Source organism: Manis javanica, chromosome 7, assembly GCF_040802235.1.
Source record: "Manis javanica isolate MJ-LG chromosome 7, MJ_LKY, whole genome shotgun sequence".
NCBI classification, from domain to species: domain Eukaryota; kingdom Metazoa; phylum Chordata; class Mammalia; order Pholidota; family Manidae; genus Manis; species Manis javanica.
This window is the reverse complement of record NC_133162.1, coordinates 117609685-117629222: the sequence shown is the minus strand read 5'-3', so window position 1 is coordinate 117629222 and position 19538 is coordinate 117609685. Positions and strand designations below refer to the sequence as shown.

General features: G+C 34.9%; 1 protein-coding gene and 1 long non-coding RNA gene across 14 annotated transcripts in view; one reads left to right on the top strand and one right to left on the bottom strand.

Moving 5' to 3' along the window:
- MBD5 (methyl-CpG binding domain protein 5) overlaps positions 1 to 19538 on the bottom strand; it is a 437517-nt gene that overhangs the window by 50505 nt on the left and 367474 nt on the right. For 12 of the 13 annotated variants that reach the window (XM_073241407.1, XM_073241408.1, XM_073241402.1 and 9 more), the window contains 2 exons: positions 18690 to 18890; positions 7341 to 8011 (listed from right to left, as the gene is read on the bottom strand). In XM_073241407.1, the coding sequence (XP_073097508.1) occupies positions 7341 to 7468 (128 nt within the window). In that variant the 5' untranslated portion in view covers positions 7469 to 8011; positions 18690 to 18890. The remainder of the gene's footprint in view (positions 1 to 7340; positions 8012 to 18689; positions 18891 to 19538) is intronic. The other variant, XM_073241410.1, reaches the window with a different exon arrangement.
- Positions 1 to 19538, top strand: part of LOC140850485 (uncharacterized) — a 45186-nt gene that overhangs the window by 22703 nt on the left and 2945 nt on the right. The window lies entirely within an intron of this gene.

Genomic DNA, 19538 nt, shown 5'->3' with positions numbered 1-19538 from the left:
CAAGGTTTTAGGATCTTTCCTATATAAGGTGAATATATATTTGTTCCTAACAGACTAGAACCGTATGTGAAGAGTAACACTGATATCTTGCCTTATCATATTTTTTACAACATACTTCTGGCAGTTTTTTTAACAGCATTGGCAATAGGAACACTTTCAGAAGGTTATCCCATGTGTCCTAGTCAATCATACGTATCATGGTATGAACTCCACATTCTCTGCTTTCTTATCCCTTCACAATAATTAATTAGAGCACATTTTTAATATTACAGAAACAAAAACCTTGCATGCAAAAGAATTTCAATTGGTAATTAAGTTTACCTCAAGAAACATCTCATACAAAACAAACTTAGGATAGAATTTGAGCTGACTTTTGAATTGCTATAGCATGAAATTATATTTATATAATGCAAAACACCTCATTCATATAAATATATCTTGGTACAAATGGACAATTTCTTTGAAGTTGGGATACAAATAACCACATTGAAAGTCATAAGATTAATGTAACAAAGCAATGTGATATCTCTTGAAAAAAATTAAGTCTATTTCTAATGGCTTTTATTATATCACAGAGAAAGACTTATATTATACTAACCTTTCATATACTTCCTTATAAACTATAAGGAACACAGGTACCAATTATTTAATAATAAGACTGAAATTTGGTCAAGGGTTCAAGATGTCATTGTAGGAAGATCCTGAGCTCACCTAATCCCAGAGACACAACAAATCTACAACTACATATGGAATAATTCTCTCTGAAGGGGACCTAGAAACTGGATGAATAGAGACTCCAATATCAGGGACAGAGATGGCTTAGAAAAGGCAGAGCTACAGTGTTGATAAGGAAAAATCCACACCTCAGGCACAGTGTTCCATAGTCATGAGGGATCTCAAAGGTATAGAAGTTTGCTCAGAGGACAAAAGATTCAAGCTTCTTATCAGGCACCACAACCCCTAGATTCTGCATGGGTGAGATGAGCTCCCCAAACACCTGGCTTTGGTAATCAACAGAAAATACCTACAGAAAAGCTATATAATTATAGAAAGGGAAACTGACTCTTGAAGGGCTTGCATAGTCTCACTCAACTTGGAAACCAGTGCAAAATGCCAGATTAAAAGTGCATAGACCATAGACGAAGGAGACCAACTCACTAATCTCAGAGCACCTGCTGGAGACACAGTAGGCAGCTGGGCCTGACCCCAGGATCTGAGACACTGGCAGTGGCTATTTCTGCTACCTTGTTCTGCTGTGCTGGTGGGTGGTACTGCTTGAACTGGTACTGGTGGGTGCCATTTTGGAGTCCTCTGTCTAGACTGCTACTGCCAGAGGGTGTGCTCTGCTAAGAGCCCAGCAAAACCCTGCCCCTCAGCTGGGCCTTGTAGCTGACAGGATGATAACTTGTCCACTAGTGAGCTGCAGCAGTCACAGCTGTGCCACAAAAGAAAGGGACATGCAGTCCACACAAAGAACATCCCTTGAGAACCTGGCTCTGGTGGGCAGAAAGGATAACATTTCTGGGCTCCTAGGACATCTCCTACATAAGGCCACTCCTTCAAAATCGGGAGACATAGCTAAGCTAATACACAGAAATAAACACAGGTAGTTAGGCAAAATGAGGAGACAGAGGAATATGTTCCAAACGAATGAACTAGACAAAACCTCAGGAAAAGAACTAAATGAAACAGTGATAAGCAATCTACCTGGCAAAGAGTTCAAAGTAATGGTTATAAAGTTACTCACTCACTGAACTTGGGAGAAGAATGGAAACACAGTGAGAACTTCAACAAGGAGTTAGAAAATATAAGACAGCATCAGTCAGAGCTGAAGAAAGAATAATAGAAATGAAAAGTACACAAAAGTGAATAAACCAACAGCAGATTAGGTGATACAAAAGAATGGATCCATTATCTAGAAGACAGGGTAATAGAAATCATCCAAACTGAAGAGAAAAAAAATTAGAAGAAAATGACGATAAGTCTCAGGGACTTCTAGGACAACATCAAGTGTACTAACAATTGCATTACAGGGGGCCTTGAAAAAGAAGGGACACTAAGGGTCAGAAAGCTTATTTGGCAAAATAATAGTGGAAAACTTCCCTAACCTGGGGAAGAAAACAGATATACAAGTCCAGGAAGCACAGGGAATCCCATACAAGATGAACTGAAAGAGATCAACATCAAGATACATTATATAATTAAAAGTAAAAACTTAAAGACTGAGGAGACTGAGTTATGTATAAGGGAACTCTCATAAGACTATTGGCTGATTTTTCATCAGAAACATAGTAAATCAGAAGAGAGTGGCATGACACATTCAAAGTGCTAAAAGGAAAAACCTTACAACCAAGATGGTTTACCTGGCAAGGTTTTCAGTCAGAACTGAAAGGGAGATAGAATGTGTCCCAGACAAGCAAAAGGTAAATGGGTTCATCACCACTAATGAAGCTTTACAAGAAATATCATTTTAAGTCTGCTTTAAGTGGAAAAGAAAAGGACATAATCAGAAATAAGAAAATATATGAAAGAAAAATAATGTCCCTAGTAAGGGCAAAGAATAGTAAAAGTAGCAGATCAATCACTTACAGAGCTAGTATGAAAGTTTAAAGACAAAAGTAGTAATATAAGCTGTATCTACAATAACTAGTTAAGGGATACACAAAATAAAATGAAGTAAAATATGATGTCAAGAACATAAAATGTGGGAAGTGGGAGCAAAAATGTAGTGCTTTTAAAAATGCTTTTGAACTTAAGTGATCACCAATTTAAAAGAGGCTGCTATATGTACAGGTTGTTATATATGAACTGCATAGTACCATAAACCAAAAATTATTATAGGTACCTAATAGGGCATGTAAATATACAAAGCAAAAATTAACTAATACAAAAGGAGAAATTGACAGGAATACAATAGTGGGGGACCTTAACACCCCACTTACATCAATGGATAGATCATCCAGACAGAAAAACCATAAGGAAACACTGGCATTAAATGACAAATCAAACCAGATGGGCTTAATAGATACATATCAGAACATTCCATCCCAAAACAGCAGAGTACACATTCTTCTTAAGTGTACATGGAATATTCTCCAGGATAGATCACATGTTAAGTCACAAAACAAGTCTCAATACATTTAAGAAGACTGAAATAATATCAAACATCTTTTCTGATCACCATAGTATGAAACTAGAAATCAAATGTAAGAAGAAAACCAGACAAAACACAAACATTGGAGAGTAAATCATATGCTACTAACCAACCAATGGGTCAGCAAAGAAATAAAAAAAATACCTTCAGACAAATGAAAATGAAAACAAAATGTTCCAAAACCTATGAGACACAGCAAAAGCAGTTCTAAGAGGAAAGTATAAGGATATAGGTCCAGCTCAAGAAATAAGAAAAATTTCAAATAAACAATCTAATTTTAAACCTAAAGGAATTAGAAAAAGAAGACTAAACAAAGCCCAAGGTTAGTAGAAAGAATAAATAATAAAGATCAGAGGGTAAATGAATAAAATAGAGACTTAAAAAATAATTGGAAAAATAGATGAAACTAAGAGTTGGTTCTTTGAAAAGATAGATAAAATTGATAAGCCTTTAGCCAGATTTATCAAGAAAAATAGTTGGCTCAAATATATAAAATCAGAAATGAAAAGAAGTTACAAATTATACCACAGAAACACAAAGGATCATAAGAGATTATTATGAAAATTATACACAAATAAATTGGACACTTAGAAGAAACAGATAAATTCCTAGAAACATACGATCTTCCAAAACTGAATCAGGAATAAAAAATCTGAACAGACTGATTACTAGTAATGAAATTGAAGCAGTAATAAAAACACTCTCAAAAAACAAAAGTCCAGGACCAGACAGCTTCACAGGTGAATTCTATTAAATATTTAAAGAAGAGTTAATCCTTCTCAAACTATTCCAAAAAATTGAAGAGACATGAACACTCCTAAACTCACTGTACAAAGCCAGAATCACACTAAAACCAAAACCAGGCTAAGACACCACAATAAAATATACAAACTAGTATATCGGGTGAACATGATGCAAAAGTCCTTAATAAAACAATAGCAAACTGAATTTAACAGTACATTAAAAGGATCATACACCATGACCATGTAGGATTATTCCAGGGATGCAAGGATTGTTTAATATCTGCAAATCCATCAACGTGATGTACTACATTAACAAAAATGAAGGATAAAAATCATTTGATCATCTCAATAAATGCACAAAAAGCATTTGACAAAATTTAACATTCATTCACAATGAAAATGCTTAAAAAAGTGGGTATAGAGGGAAGGAACATCAATGTGATAAATACCAGATATAACAAATTCACAGCTAACATTATACTCAATGGTGAAAAGCTGAAAGCTTTCCTCCTAAGATTAGGAAAAAGGCAGGGATGCCCACATTCCAGGAGTTGTAAAATAACTTGAACTTATTAAAATAGTAATATAAGAAATAAAAACTTCATACAAAAATAACACACTGAAGAGCAATGTCACTGCCCCTACCCACCCCCTCCCATTAAAAAAAAAAGAGACAAGGATGCACACTCTTACCACTTTCATTCAACATAGTATTGGTAATACACAATAATGCAAGAAAAATAAGTAAAAGGCATCCAAATTGGAAAGGAAGAATTAAAACTGTCACTAGTTGCAGATGATCTGATAGTATATATAGAGGGAAAATCTTAGCCTCCACTGAAAAATCTGTTTGAATAAATGAATACAGTAAAGTGCAGTATACAAAATCAACACACAGAAACCTTTTGTATTTCTATACACTAATAACAAACTATGAGAAAGAAAACTTAACAGTCCCATTTGTAATTGCATCAAAAAGTACAAAATACCTAGGAAGAGGTGAAAGACCTGTAATCTGAAAAATACAAGACATTGATGAAAGAAATTGAAGAAGACATGATTAATGGAAAGATATTCTTTGCTCATGGATAGGATGAATTAATATTGTTAAAATGGCCACATTGCCCAAAGCAATCTACAGATTCAATGCAATCCCTATCAAAATACCAAGGTCATTTTTCACAGAATTAGAGCATATAATGCTAAAATTTATACAGAACTCCAAAAGACCTCTAATATCCTAAGCAATTTTGAGAAGGAAGAATAAAGTGGGAGTTATCAAATTTCTGGATTTCAAACTATATTACAAACCTATAGTAATCAAAACAAGACAGTACTGTCATAAAAACAAACAGACCAGTGGAACAAAACAGAGGGCCCAGAAAGAAACCCGTGGATATATAGTCAATTAATCTATGACAAAAGAGGTAAGAGTGTACAATGGGGAAAAGACAGTCTCCAGCCACATGGACAAGAATGAAATTGGATGACTTTCTTACACCCTGTACAAAAATAAACAAAATAGATGAAAGGATAAAATGTAAGACCTGAAACCATAAAACTCCCAGAAGAAAACACAGGCAGTAAGCTATTTGACATTGGTCTTAGCAATCTTTATTTGAATCTTTTTCCTCAGGCAAGGACAAGAGCAAAAATAAACAAATGGGACTACGTCAAACTAAAAAGCTTCTGCACAGTGAAGGAAACCATCAAGAAAACAGAAGGGCAATCTACTAAATGGGAGAAGATATTTGCTAATTACATATGTGATAAAGGGTTCACATCCAAAATTTATAAAGAACTCATGCAACTCAATATGAAAAGAAAATCAAATTAAAAAATGGGAAAACACTTAAAGAGACATTTTTGCAAAGAAGGTAAATAAATAGGCACATGAAAAGATGCCTAACATTACTAATTATCAGGGAAATACAAATCAAATCCCAAAAGAGGTATCACCTCACATCTGTCAGAATGTCTATTATCAAAGAGACAATACATAACCAGTGTTGGCTGTGGGCAGGAATGGAAACTGGAGCAGCCATTATGGAAAACAAAAAATTAAAAATAGAACTACCATATGATGCAGCAATTCTACTTCTAGGTATTTTTCTGAGGAAAACAAAAACACTAATTGAAAAAACATATGCATCCCTATGTTAACCTTAGCATTACTTAAAATAGCCAAGATATGGAAGGAACTTAAATGTCAATTGATAGATGAATAGATATAGAAGACACGGTGTACACAAACACACATATACATAGGAGTGTTACTCAGCCACAAGAAAGAATGAAATCTTGCCCTTTGAGACAACATGGACGGACCTAGAGGGTATTATGCTGAGTTAAATAAGGCACACAGAGAAAGACAAATACCATATGATTTCACGTACATATGGAGTCTAAAAAAACAAAACAAACGAGCGAACAAAACAAAATAAAAACAGACTCACAGAAAGAACAAACTGATGGTTACCAGAGGTGAGGATGGTGAAGAAATGGATGAAACAGGTGAAGGGTATTAAGAAGTACAATATTCTAGTTATAAAATAAATTAAACATAGGGATATAATGTACAGTATTGGGAAGACAGTAAAAAATGTAATAACTTTGTATGGTGACAGATGGTAACTACACTTATTGTAGTAACCATCTTGTAATATATTGAATCACGATCTTGTACACATGAAACAAATAATGTGTATTAATTATGCTTAACTAATTGTGCTTCAGTCATTTAAAAAAAAGACTAAAAATTCTCACCAGCAATTCAGTTATTCCATTCAACCTGTTCTATATGATATACAGGCCATCAAAATTTAAATTGCAGGTATTTGCCTTTTATTTGTATAATTTTTACTTGTGAGATGAAAAGCCATCTCTATCATGAATTTTTCTTTTTTTGCTACTATATGCAAGGGAATAGATTAAAACTGCACAGAAAAAAAGGGAAATTATTATTAGTTAGCATCAGGCGTTAAGAAGTATAATAACTGAAACTGCCCATAAATAAAAAGTCAACCTTACATCAGAAAAGCTGGCTGAAGCACTATGAAGGATAGAATAATACTGTCAAGAGACATCAGGTCTATTTCTATTATTTCACAGGTCTATTCTTCTGTGAATGTGGTAATGTTGCTTACGTGTTTCTTTTAGAAATATTCTTATTTTTCTTTATCCTTGTTACAGAGATAAGCAAAATGACACTGTATATGAACACAAGTAATACATAAGAATTCTCCCTTGTAACCCAAGGCAATTTACATTGCAAAGTTGTACAGAATAAAAATACTTGCATAGTTCTAGCATGAAGGCAACTTACCCAAATTAATTTGAGGTGCTATCAGTCATGATATTTCACTCCTTTTGAGGAACAGCCTCTACCTCCTGAATTTGGGGACTGCAAACTTGGAGGTAACACAGATAAAATAGGGGCTCACCTGACATAAAGCACTCCATTTTGATCCACACGACGCTGCCAACCCACAGGAACTTGTATAGCTGGAAGACCTCCATCCTTGTCCCCTCCGTCACACTCCTTGCCTCCATTCATTTTCTGTGTCTGCATGGGACTCTCCAAAGATATCAGCAATAAGATGATATCCTTATATTACAGGGCATGATGGCCTTCAAAAATGGCCAATGCAGCAGTTTTTCCCAGACTGTACAAAATGCATTGGGAAGCTTCGGCTCAGTTTGGAACCAAGTCCTTGAAATCTGCCATTATGGAAAAAATCAGTTTCCCATTATAATCTACATTAAATAACCAATATTTAATTCCTCAGGATGGTCTACATGGGTAAAAATGAGTGCTTCTGACTAAGGAAAATCATATTCACCAATGCTGGTACCTGTCTGAAGTGAGGAGGGGAGGAGTGTAAAGTTTTTAGTTCAACATTTTGTCTTGAACCTTGATGTTGGATTAAAATAACCTCTATTGTTTAGAAACCGGTCTCATTTTTATGGTGTGAGTCAGTTAATATTTCCAGGTACTACCCGCCTTTATAGGCCACATTCTTTAAACTTTCTCTTCATCTTCCAATCTGAATTCAAGATGCTGCAGGTTGGTTCATCTGACGTTTTCATGTCTTCAAAATTCCAACAATGTAGCCTGAAACATACATAAATATGTAATCTATATATTTACTGTTGAAAAACCGGGAAGCTACATACTTTTAATAACAGAATGAACTGCTAACCAGACCAAACCATTCTGATGTTCTCTGCTGTCAAAATAACGTGTCAAATTCAACTTACTTTCTTCTAACTTGATCCATTTACTCCAGTCACAATGATTTGCTTGTTTTTCACCACATACAACTTTCTAATTACTAGAGACAGGCCCATAATTCTGGCATCTCTCTCTCTCTCTGACACACACCTCCTTCTAACTCACAATAAAAATCTATCTATCACATCTTATGACCTAACAACTGGAAAGTTGTATGTTAATCCAATCATATTCTGTCACTCCTTAATTCTACATACCCCTGTGACTTCTTTTCTTTTCTAAGCATCATACTGGCTTAAAGAAGAAAAGTTTTCTTTTTTTTAAAAGAAAACAAACTTAAAGCACATTTTGAAATATAAGAGAAGATTTTCCCTCACTGTTTTTGAATATAGGAATGGGTGTTGTTTTATATTTAAGATTTATAAATTCCCTTCTATTACAGGTTACTCTCTTAATTCCTGTATTAAGTCATAGGGTGCTGTCTGAGGAACAGATACAGGCTACAAATAGGAGAAATCACTGCTAGTGTGGGATGCTTACAAGAGGTCACCTTAATGGGACTGTTAAATAAAAAAAGATGCAAATAAATTTTTAAAAGATTTAGTACTTAATCCTGGTAGAGAATGTGATGTTATACTTGCTAGCATTTGTTGTGGTAAACAAGCCTTTCTATAATCAATTTACAAATTAGTATAGTTTGTGATTACATTGTGGGACTCATGAAACTACAGGAAGAGATGAATGAAAAAAAAATTGTTCTCCTGTTAAATGAGTAGGACTTGTGGTTTTTGATAAGAATTACCACTAAAAGCATTATCCACAGATTAAAACATACTGTATCTCAGATATTTTAACTGGAAATGAGGTGATATGCTCTGGTAAACTGTGTTACATATGAAACTGAAGACTCATATGAAAGTATTAAGACTATTTCACAAAATTTAAATTAAAAATTAATACTTTAGACAATGTTTTAAATATGCACGTACAATCTAACAAATTAAACAGTGTAAAAAGACACAAAACTAATCTACACTCCTAAAAGTCTATATATTTAAGTTAGCCCCAAACCTTTTTTTTTGGATCTTTTCTTTGGAAAGCAGGAGAATACTTTATAAAAGGCATCATACATTTAGGCTATGCCTTATTTACAGCTTTGGCTCTTATATTAAAGGTGCTGGAATAAAGCATGTAATCATTTAACTGGAAGTCAGGAACCATAGATATGGGTGTGAGAAACAGGCAGGCAATGGGAAAAGGAAAATTTATTAGGAAAAATGTGGGGTAAAAAGAAAAATACTAAACAGTAACTTTACCAATGGTGTCTCAGGCTGCTAATTTGCATTGCTGGGCCCCCTCCACCATGTCTATGCTTCTCACAGAAATGACCCTCTTGCAGGTATAGTGTACCTTTTCTGTCTCCCATTCACTGCACCTTTAACCCCAGCTGATTATGTATGTGTTTATTCATGTTTCATTCAACAGTTAGTGAGCAGCTATTGTGAACTAGGTACTATGCCATGTGCAGGACTACAAAGATGGTTCAATGCCACTTTATCCAAAGCCAGGGCACTGTTTTGCACTAAAGAGCTACTTAGCATGGAAGAACAAAAAGGAAAGAGGGAGGGAGGGAGGATGAGAAAGGATGGAAAGAGCAAGGAAGCATTCGTCCCTGTTCTCAAGGAATTTCCAGCCTAGTGGGTGAAAGATACAAAAGAGATACGAACCTTGGGCCATCCTAGACTCACAGTTCTGTCAAATAGAAATAGACCCTGATGATTGAACCTGTGTTTTTATAGTCCTGATTCATGCTCACTTACTACTTTGCTTTTCTTAAAGAAATCTCTATGATCATTAGATTGGACTGGCTCTTGTTTTCCCTACTTTTGAACTTTATAATTGATGAATTTTTTTTTTTTTTGGTCTCCTTGCTCCTGTATGTGACTATAACTTCCCTGAGACTGGATGGCTCACTCCATTAAGTAATTTGTGAATCTGCCAGATAATACTACTTGTTTCTTGCCAAATGTCTCTCTCATATTTCAGTAATCAAAAATACAATATCTGATGACTGGGTTTTACTTAGATCAGCAGTTCTCAAAACATGATCCTGGGATAAGCATCGTCAGTAACATCTAGGAACTTGTTAGAAATGCAAATTTACAGGCAGGCCTGGCCCCAGAAATTTGTGGACAATCTGTGTTTTCACAAGCCATCTAGGTGATCCTAATGCATGCTCAAGTTTGAGACCCACTGGCTTAGACTAATGCCCCTGGTTCTCTCCCAGGACGTGGCTGGCCTTACATCTACACACCACGTGGGCAGCTGGCCTTCTACTTCCTTCTTTCCCTGGGAGGTTATCCTTTTTTTGCTGATACTTCAGCCTTCTAGAGGCAGGTCAGTTGTAAGGGCCTAGGAATCCCCCACAGAGTAGAGATTTAGTAGCTATATAGTTATCTTCAACTTATTTGTAAGTGACACTGATTTTCTCAGCCTTCATTTTGTGAATTTGGAAAATTCAGACATTTGAAGATGAAAATTAAATTGAGCTATAATCTCACTGTTGAATAATAACCATTGTAAACATGTATGTATTTCCTTTCAATCACTGTGGTTAGAAAGTTTTAAAAGCACAACTAAAAAAAGAGTTTACTATAATAAACAATGAACTACCTCCCCATATTCTTATTGTAAAGCATTTTGTCAGTCTTGCTTATTTTTTTTTGCAATAAAACACTTAGAAAATATTATAGATGAAGTTAAATACTATCTCCACCCCTACTGCATTTCTTTTTAGCCCTATTCCCCTGCCTTCCTCCCTAAAAGCAACAACCCTCATGATTCTGATCTGTATTCTTCCAGGTTGTGCTTTTATGTTTACACCCTACACATGTATATGCCAATGATATTTGGTGTTATTGCACGTGTTTTAAATTTTTTACATAAATAATGTTATACATATATATCATTTTGTAACTTACTTTTTAAAGATTCAACATTGTCTTTAGAGCTACCTCTGTTGAGATATAAGATACATCTCTGTTGAAGATTTATAGATCCGAATTGTTAGTTTTGACATCTGAATAGTATTCTATTCATCTGTTGGTATATCAACCATATTAATATTGGATTGTAGTCTGCACATTTTCAACTTTACAGGCATTGTCAAATTGTTCTCCAAAGTAGCTGTACTGATTCCATTCCTTTTCTGTGTATAAATGTGCTTTTTTTCCTTCAAATATTGAATCGTTACCACTTTGTACCTTATTTTCATCCTCAGCATTTTACTATGGCATTAAATGTTTTTCCAAGACATGACATTTAATTATTCAGTAGAATTTTACTGGATAGATGTATAGATGTACTCAATTTATTTACTTCCCTTTTGTGGACATAGATTTTCTCCTAAATGTTCACAATTACAAATAAATCCCAGAGAAATACTGCTGTACATAAATCTATGGCTATTTTGATAATTCACATAGAATTATTTGCTAAAGTAGGACTGCATTATTTCAAGGCCCTTGATAATTTTCTTAAAGTGTCAAGAGGGTAGTTTTAGGAAAGCATTTCAAGCCATATTTTTCAAACTTCTGAAATCCATGTGGGGTCTCTTTTGCTAAATATTAAAATCTACTTGCCTCCAAAATTCTGGTACCTTTATCTTCTATATAGACCCATCATTCAAGATTTAGTCAAGTTTTATATTTATAGCTTATATTATAAAAACAACATTTTCTCCTCTTTTCCAAATTTAACATTAAAAAATACATATCCTGTTTATTGCTGCACTATTTACAATAGCCATGATATGAAAGCAACCTAATGTCCACCAGTAGATGAATGGTTAAAGAAGATATGGTACATATATACAATGGAATGTTATTTGGCCATGAAAAGAAAAGAAATCCTCCCATTTGCAAAATCATGGATGGAACTAGATGGTATTATGCTCAGTGAAACAAGGCAGACAAAGAAAGATAAATACCAAATGATTTCACTCATTTGTGGAATATAAAAACAAAGCAAAACAGAAGGAACAAAAAAAGCAGTAGACTCATAGATACCAAGAAGGTATCTAGTGGTAACCAACAGGTTGGGGAAGGTGAGTGGGGAGGCAGAAAGGGATTAAGGGGCACTATAACTCACAATCACAACATAGGTAGGTCACTGGGATGGTAGTACAGCACAGAGAATACTATTAATGACTCTATAACATCTTACCATGTTGATAGACAGTGACTGCAACAGAGGGCGGTGAGTCTTGATAATATGGGTGAATGTTGAACCACTGTTTTGTGTATGTGAAACCATCATAAGTCTGTTTATCAATGCTACTTTAAAAAAAAAAAACCTACATAACCACAACATTTTCCTTTCACCACTCCCAAAGATTCCTTTATGATCCACCTTGTTTATATGACTTGGGTTAAGCCCGCCAATAGACATAGATTAAAGATGAAAAGATATTGTGATATGAAAGGCACTTCCATCTCACTAATACCAGGATCAGGGATAGATCCTTTACTTAGGACATAATTTAAATTTATTTCACAAACAGTTCTGGCAACACTAATAATGAAATTAAAAAGTTGGGTGCTCAAAATAGAAATACCATTTGACCCAGGAATTCAACTCCTAGGAATTTACCCTAAGAACTCAGCAGCCCAGTTTGAAAAAGACATATGCACCCCTATGTTTATCGCAGCACTATTCACAATAGCCAAGAAATGGAAGCAACCTAAGTGTCCATCAGTAGATGAATGGATAATGAAGATGTGGTACATATACACAATGGAATATTATTCAGCCATAAGAAGAAAACAAATCCTACCATTTGCAACAACATGGATGGAGCTAGAGGGTATTACACTCAGTGAAATAAGCCAGGCGGAGAAAGACAAGTACCAAATGATTTCCCTCATCTGTGGAGTGTAAGAATAAAGGAAAAACTGAAGGAGCAAAACATCAGAAGACTCACAGAACCCAAGAATGGACTAACAGTTACCAAAGAGAAAGGGACTGGGGGGGACGGGTGGGAAGGGAGGGATAAGGGGGGGAAAAAGAAAGGGGGCATTATGATTAGCATGAATAATGTGGGGTGGGGGCACAGGGAGGGCTGTGCAACATAGAGAAGACAAGTAGTGATTGTACAACATCTTACTACGCTGATGGACAATGACTGCAATGGGGAATGTGGGGAGAACTTGGTGATGGGAGGAGTCTAGTAAACATAATGTTCCTAATGTGATTGTAGAGTAATGATAGCAAAATAAAAAAAAATAAAAATAAAATATCAAAAAATAAAAGGAATCACAAAAAAAGAAAAAAAAAGTGGGGTGTATGTGTGTACATGTATTCTGAGGAGGACATCTTCCACAATTCTACCAACAATTTTCACTTTCCTACTTCTTTTCAATATGCAAATTTGTTTATTAGAGCTGGCTTTTGATGAATTAAATTTTAGTGACTTGATATACTTATTTGCATTCCAGGAAGACTTCTTTGCATTTACTTCTGATCATTCACTATTAAGATTAGATGTCACCTCCTAAGAGAGACTACCTTGTAAACCCTATGTACTCTCTCACATTTTGTTAATTCACTGATAACCTCTTATTTTCCAATATTTTTCTTATCATTTATTTATTGGTTATCTCTCCCCATAAATATGTACACTCCCTCACAGCAGGATCTTGTCTAGCTTTCTCCTGTATTCCCAGTTCCTGGTATAGTGCCTGGCCCACAGTATGTGCTTAAATACTTCCTAAGACTATGCATATTGTAAATTAGTCAACCCAGTTTTATTTTCTAATTTTTGCCATTATAGACTTATAGTTTTAACAACATGTCTAAAATGAAAGAAAGGTTTTTAAGAGAAAGCAATAGAAGCCAATGAGTATGGATGCTGAAAAAATATACAAATAATTTTTTGCTCTAGATTTGTCTCTAATGATCACACAATCTCTGAGTGATAATTTCTGTGTAGAAAAAGTATTAGAGGACTTCTGAGAAAATTAATATGTTAACTTTATACTTTATTTGTAAAGTGCATCAGTTTTATTTACTAAGTGGTTTATAAACACATTTTAATTGGATTAACAAAGGAATCCCTAACATAAATGAATGCAAAAATGTAAAAATTAAACTTACACTCAACATAATGCTAATTAATGCAATAGATCCTTTTCTTAATCTGCTTTACTGACCTTCTTGTCAACTAAGAATAATTTACTATGATGCAGTATTAAAGGCACATTTAAAAGTTATACCCAAAACACTAGGAAGATTAGATAAAAGAGAATATGATATCATGAAAATAAGTTAAGTAGCTATTCTTCATAAATCGTCCTGAATAACATCAAACATCATAAATTCTTCAGAATAATATCACACAAACTTTATTAATGGTAAAGTAATGAATTGATTTTTGAGTCATGTGAGTCATTATGAGTAAATTCTATTAGAATGTTTATACTGACATCCCACATTGATCTTGTGCTCAGTAGGGTTACTTGTATACACAGTAGGACAGAATGGATACCCAAAGAACTATTGATTTATCAAGGTTAGATTATATAAATTAGGTAAAACATTAATATTTAATATTATATAAGTCTAAATCATCATTTATACTTTTTATACAGTGATTATAAACTTAGTTCATGAAATGTTTAAAGTTAAATAAGAAATCTACTCCATTTTGACTTTTGCAAGAATTAATGCTCCAGTTCTCCAATTGAGAACATGTCTCACATAAAACCTACCTCTATACTTGAATTCCAAAACAATATGTACATGCAGCAACAGATATGAATGGATTTAAAAGATAATATAAGCATTAGCAATTTAGAGAGTAATGCCCAAGTGGCTACATCATTATCATTTGTTTGGGTAATAAATGGATATACTCATAATTTTTCCATCATTATTAGTTAAATTATGCTTGTCAGAGTAACCCTAAATGACATTTCCCCTTTTCAATTATCTTTCACACTCATATCAATTATTCAAACAGCTCCTTCACAGCACTTAGCTAGCTCTTCCACCAACCTTCCCAGGTGTTTCACTTTTTGCCTATTTATTGAAGCTATGCATTTTTATTTATAAGTGCACTTATCATGCAGTTACATTTTTAAAAAAAACCTTTCATTAAAAAAAAACCCTTTCAATAGATTGGTCCCATTTTGACTCTGGTTATTATTTCCATTTGGTTCTCATTTCCACTGTGCAGCTACCTCTTCCAAAACATCTCTCAGATACATCCTTTGTAAGAGATCTAATGCACCTGCCAGGCTTTACTTACTCACCCTAAACCACCCACAGTGTACTTACATTTGTTTTATACAGTTGCATCAGGATACCATAAACACATTTTTCCTGTCCTGACCACTGAAGTTTTCTAGCTCCAAATGTCCTTGCCTTTTCAGTACAGAATAGTGTAAAAGTGTCCGTGAGGGATCTCATTCATGTAGGGAAGCGTACATTTTTTCACAAACTCTGCAGGTATAGGGATAGGCTGCTGAGAGTGAGGCCAGTCCTCAGAGTCAAGGTAACAAGCACCCTTGTTAGCTTGTGCCCACTTATGGGCAGGATAATTATTTTTTCCCTGTTACCAACATTCAGCAACTTATACATTTGAGTCACATAGAAGCCTACAGAGAACTAAATACTGAGTGTAGTAGACTGTGACTGGCCTCAAATATTACAGAACTCCTTCTATCAGGAGGTGGGATCTATTACTGCTCATTTGAAACTGGTCGGACTTGTGACTTACTTTGACCAATGGAACATGATGGATGTGTTATTGGTCAAGAGTTAAGCCTAAACTTCAAAAGGCCTGGCATCTTCCACTCTTGTTTCTGGGAATGCCATTGTGACATGAAGAACCCGAGCTAGCCCACTGAGGATGTGAGACCTTGTGGAGAGGGGTAAGTCCAGCTGGTCCGGCTAGTCCATTCAAGGCCCTGGACGTGTAAGTGGGCCCAGCCAGCACCACGTGGAATGGGAATGAGGCAGCCCAGCTGAGTGCAGCCTAGACTGCTGACACACAGAATCATGAGCGTTGTTTCAAATTGCTGAAAACTATACTAGGAACAACCTGAGAGCCTAAAATTGGGTTTTATTTAAATTAATTACAGTATTGAGAAGATACACAGCTCTATCCTTGACTAGCTTGTGACCTTGGACAAATTTTAAAATTTCTTTCCTTATGAAATGACCATTATAGCCTTACAGAATTGTTCTGGGGATATAATAAGTTAAAAGTCTTAAACCAGTTCCTAGCACATAATAAATATCCAAGTTGTTATTATTTATACATAGCTATGAAAATTATGTTAGAAAAAATTTAGTAGTACTGGGGCAGGTTGATGATAATGTCAGGTTTTTAAAAACATACTACAAAGTCATAGATATAATTATAAATCTTCATTTACAAAAATGCCAATGTATATGTAGGTGTAGGAATAGAACAACATCCTCCCAGGGATGGTCTCTTAGTAGCAGGAATATGAGAGATTTTTATTTTCTTCATTGCTTTTCTGCATTTTCAAAATTTTATATAATAAAAATGTATTGGCTTTGTAATCAGGAAAAATATGATTTCCAAATAATTAAATATTATATCCTTAGAATAGCTAATTAATATTTCCCTGATCCTTAAAAGCATTAAGGGAGCTCTTTCTTGGAAACAGTCCCAAGCTTTGTGCCTAGTACTATGCTATTAGTTCTCTTCTTGTTTTAGCCAAGTAGAGAAAAAGATATGGAGAGTCAGAAAAAATACCACATTAACCTGGATGATCTAAATACTGGAAAGAAAAATTACGGTATCTCTTTGGTTCTAAAATGCCTCAGGGTGTCACTCTTACTTTTCTGTTTGGAATACTATCTCCATCCCCACACCCTTGGTCTTTATTTAACCAACTCCTGTTTATCTCAGCTTAAACGTCTTTTCCTCAGAGAGGCTTTCCCTCGTTTCCCCAATCATTATTTTGGTTTTCCAAGTCTAAATTGGGTTCCTCTTGTAATTCCCCTTTACAATATCCAGTAATTCACAAAAATTACTACACAGTACTGAGTTTTCTCTTTGCTTTTGCCTTCTACATGACTGCAAAGGAAAAAGCAATTGAGACAGTTAACTTCAAATTAGAGCTTCCCTTTGTGCCTTTAAAATATGTAAGGAAGTGGAAAGTCAGGGTCTGTATGCATATGTAGAAAATGTTTACTGTGCATTTTGCTTTCTTAAAAGCCAAAAAGTGAAAAATCACCACTCTCAAATACATATCCTGTAAAAATAATTTGAAGAACTGTTTTAAAGATAGTAATAGGTTATGCCAGAACATCCAAGAACTAATTTGATAAACTCACTATAATTCTGAGGGAAAAATCATATTAGCCACTAGCACAGTTTGCTAGAGTAGAGAAAAATTTCTCATAGGGAATATTTATTTAAAAAACTTATTTGCATTTATATAATCTATTTAAGAGTGCATTAAGCAAGTTTAAGGAGTGATTGTCACATCATATCTGTATATTCGTGGTATTCTCTGGCTAATCAAGGTGAAGCTCAATATATATATAGGTCAAATCATTATTGAAAAATGATGTACATTAATATTATTTTTTTCCCAAAACTGTATTAAGAATGAAACAATTATGAATTATGCTCATTTGGGGGTTGCACACACATCAAAACAACTAATATTTAAGTAAAAGAATATTACTTAAAAATGTTCAGCACCCTTCAATTCACCTGGCAATGGATGCCAAGCTCCTACTTGGAGTAATCAGTTCTGTATAGAAGTAATGGTGCCTCCAGTAACCTTGAAAATCAGGTTACTCAAAGTGAAAACAGCAAGACTACTCAGCCATTGATGAAACCTACTCAAAGACATTGTCTCCAAATGTGTCTAAACATTTAGGAACACTCAAGTCCCATCAACGTCTTCAGAAAACATACATAAAAAAGATAACTACAGTCTAATTAATTGCTGAATGAGGTCTTCAAGAAGCACGAGGAGGACTGTCGTCTGCGTGAATTCCTGAGAGGGAAGCCCAAAGCACGCAGTTTCTAAGCCCCATGAATTAAGTGATTTTTTACTGTGTTTATGTAGCTCACACGTCAAGAACAAAATGATTAAGTAGTAATCACCTATAGATGTTTAGTGCTGTCATATGAAATGTGTCTCAAGGAGACTCCATTTAGCATTTGACTGCTCACTGGACTGCTGAGGGTGGCAGAGAAAATGTAGCAGCCAAAGAAAACTCATACACAAAGTACTCAGTTTGGAGAGGAAGGGAGTTTCAATATCACAAAACCAGGTATAGAGTACTTTAGAGAACATGCTGAAGGAAAGCAAAAGCTGTAGAAAACAAAGTCTCCAATTCAACAAATATGTAAGCAAAATATAAGACCAAGTTACAAACAGCTGGACTCTAGGCTAAGTCCCACCTGTAGGTGTTTGGTTAATACAGTTTGAGAATAATAAAAAAGAGAGTTAGTTGACAATATTTAAATGAAAAGATTTCACATGAAAATTTGCATTTCCTGCTTTACCTGAGAAACTGGACAATGTGGTAACACTAGGTCAACATTCCTGCCTTGCAACAATCATCTGGAACGGGGCTGCAACAATTATCTGGAACAGAGCAGTGGCTGCTGCTCCTTCAGAAAGGACTTGACTCTCCAGTTCACTGAAGTGGCTTCCTGCTTCATTCCCACCAGCCTGGCCTCTGTAGGCACTTGGGTTTCCAACCTCTGGAATAGAAAGGACCTTGAGATAAGTCTTGAGGGACTCACTATAGCCCTCGACAAGAGGTACAACATTTTTTTTTTAATGGCCACTTAACCACACTTCATAGTTTCTTCACGAGGGTGGAAGATGACCTCTGAGTGGATCATCATGTATTATTAATGTGAAGGAGTACCAGGAAGCCAGCTAAAACCACAAGTACACAGTTAACTTTCTTAATGAAACTGAGTTGACCCTGAGACTGTTGTGATGCTTGAGTTAGAGGAGGTAACTCCTCTGTCTTACTATCATTAGCAATACCATGTTACCTTATCTTGGAAACTTGTCTTGGAATCACTGAGTTATGGAATCAAATTGTACATTACCATGATTGAGTTATAAAATGCCACTTTTTTCTGACTTTTAAAATTGTTTTCTTTTAGCAAATAAGAAAAGAAATATTACAAGGATTTTCAAACATGTACTTGAGACCTTATTATCCCATATTCTATTTTTCCCTAGCCATCATAGAGATATTGACAAAGTAGTTCCTCAGCCTGGGTAAAATAATACTTAGGATAGTCTAACTCATTTTGCTCTGTTTTTATGGTTATTGAACAACCTTCTGATTATTCAGTAGATTTCATAGGTGCTTTGATATCATTAAGTTAGTG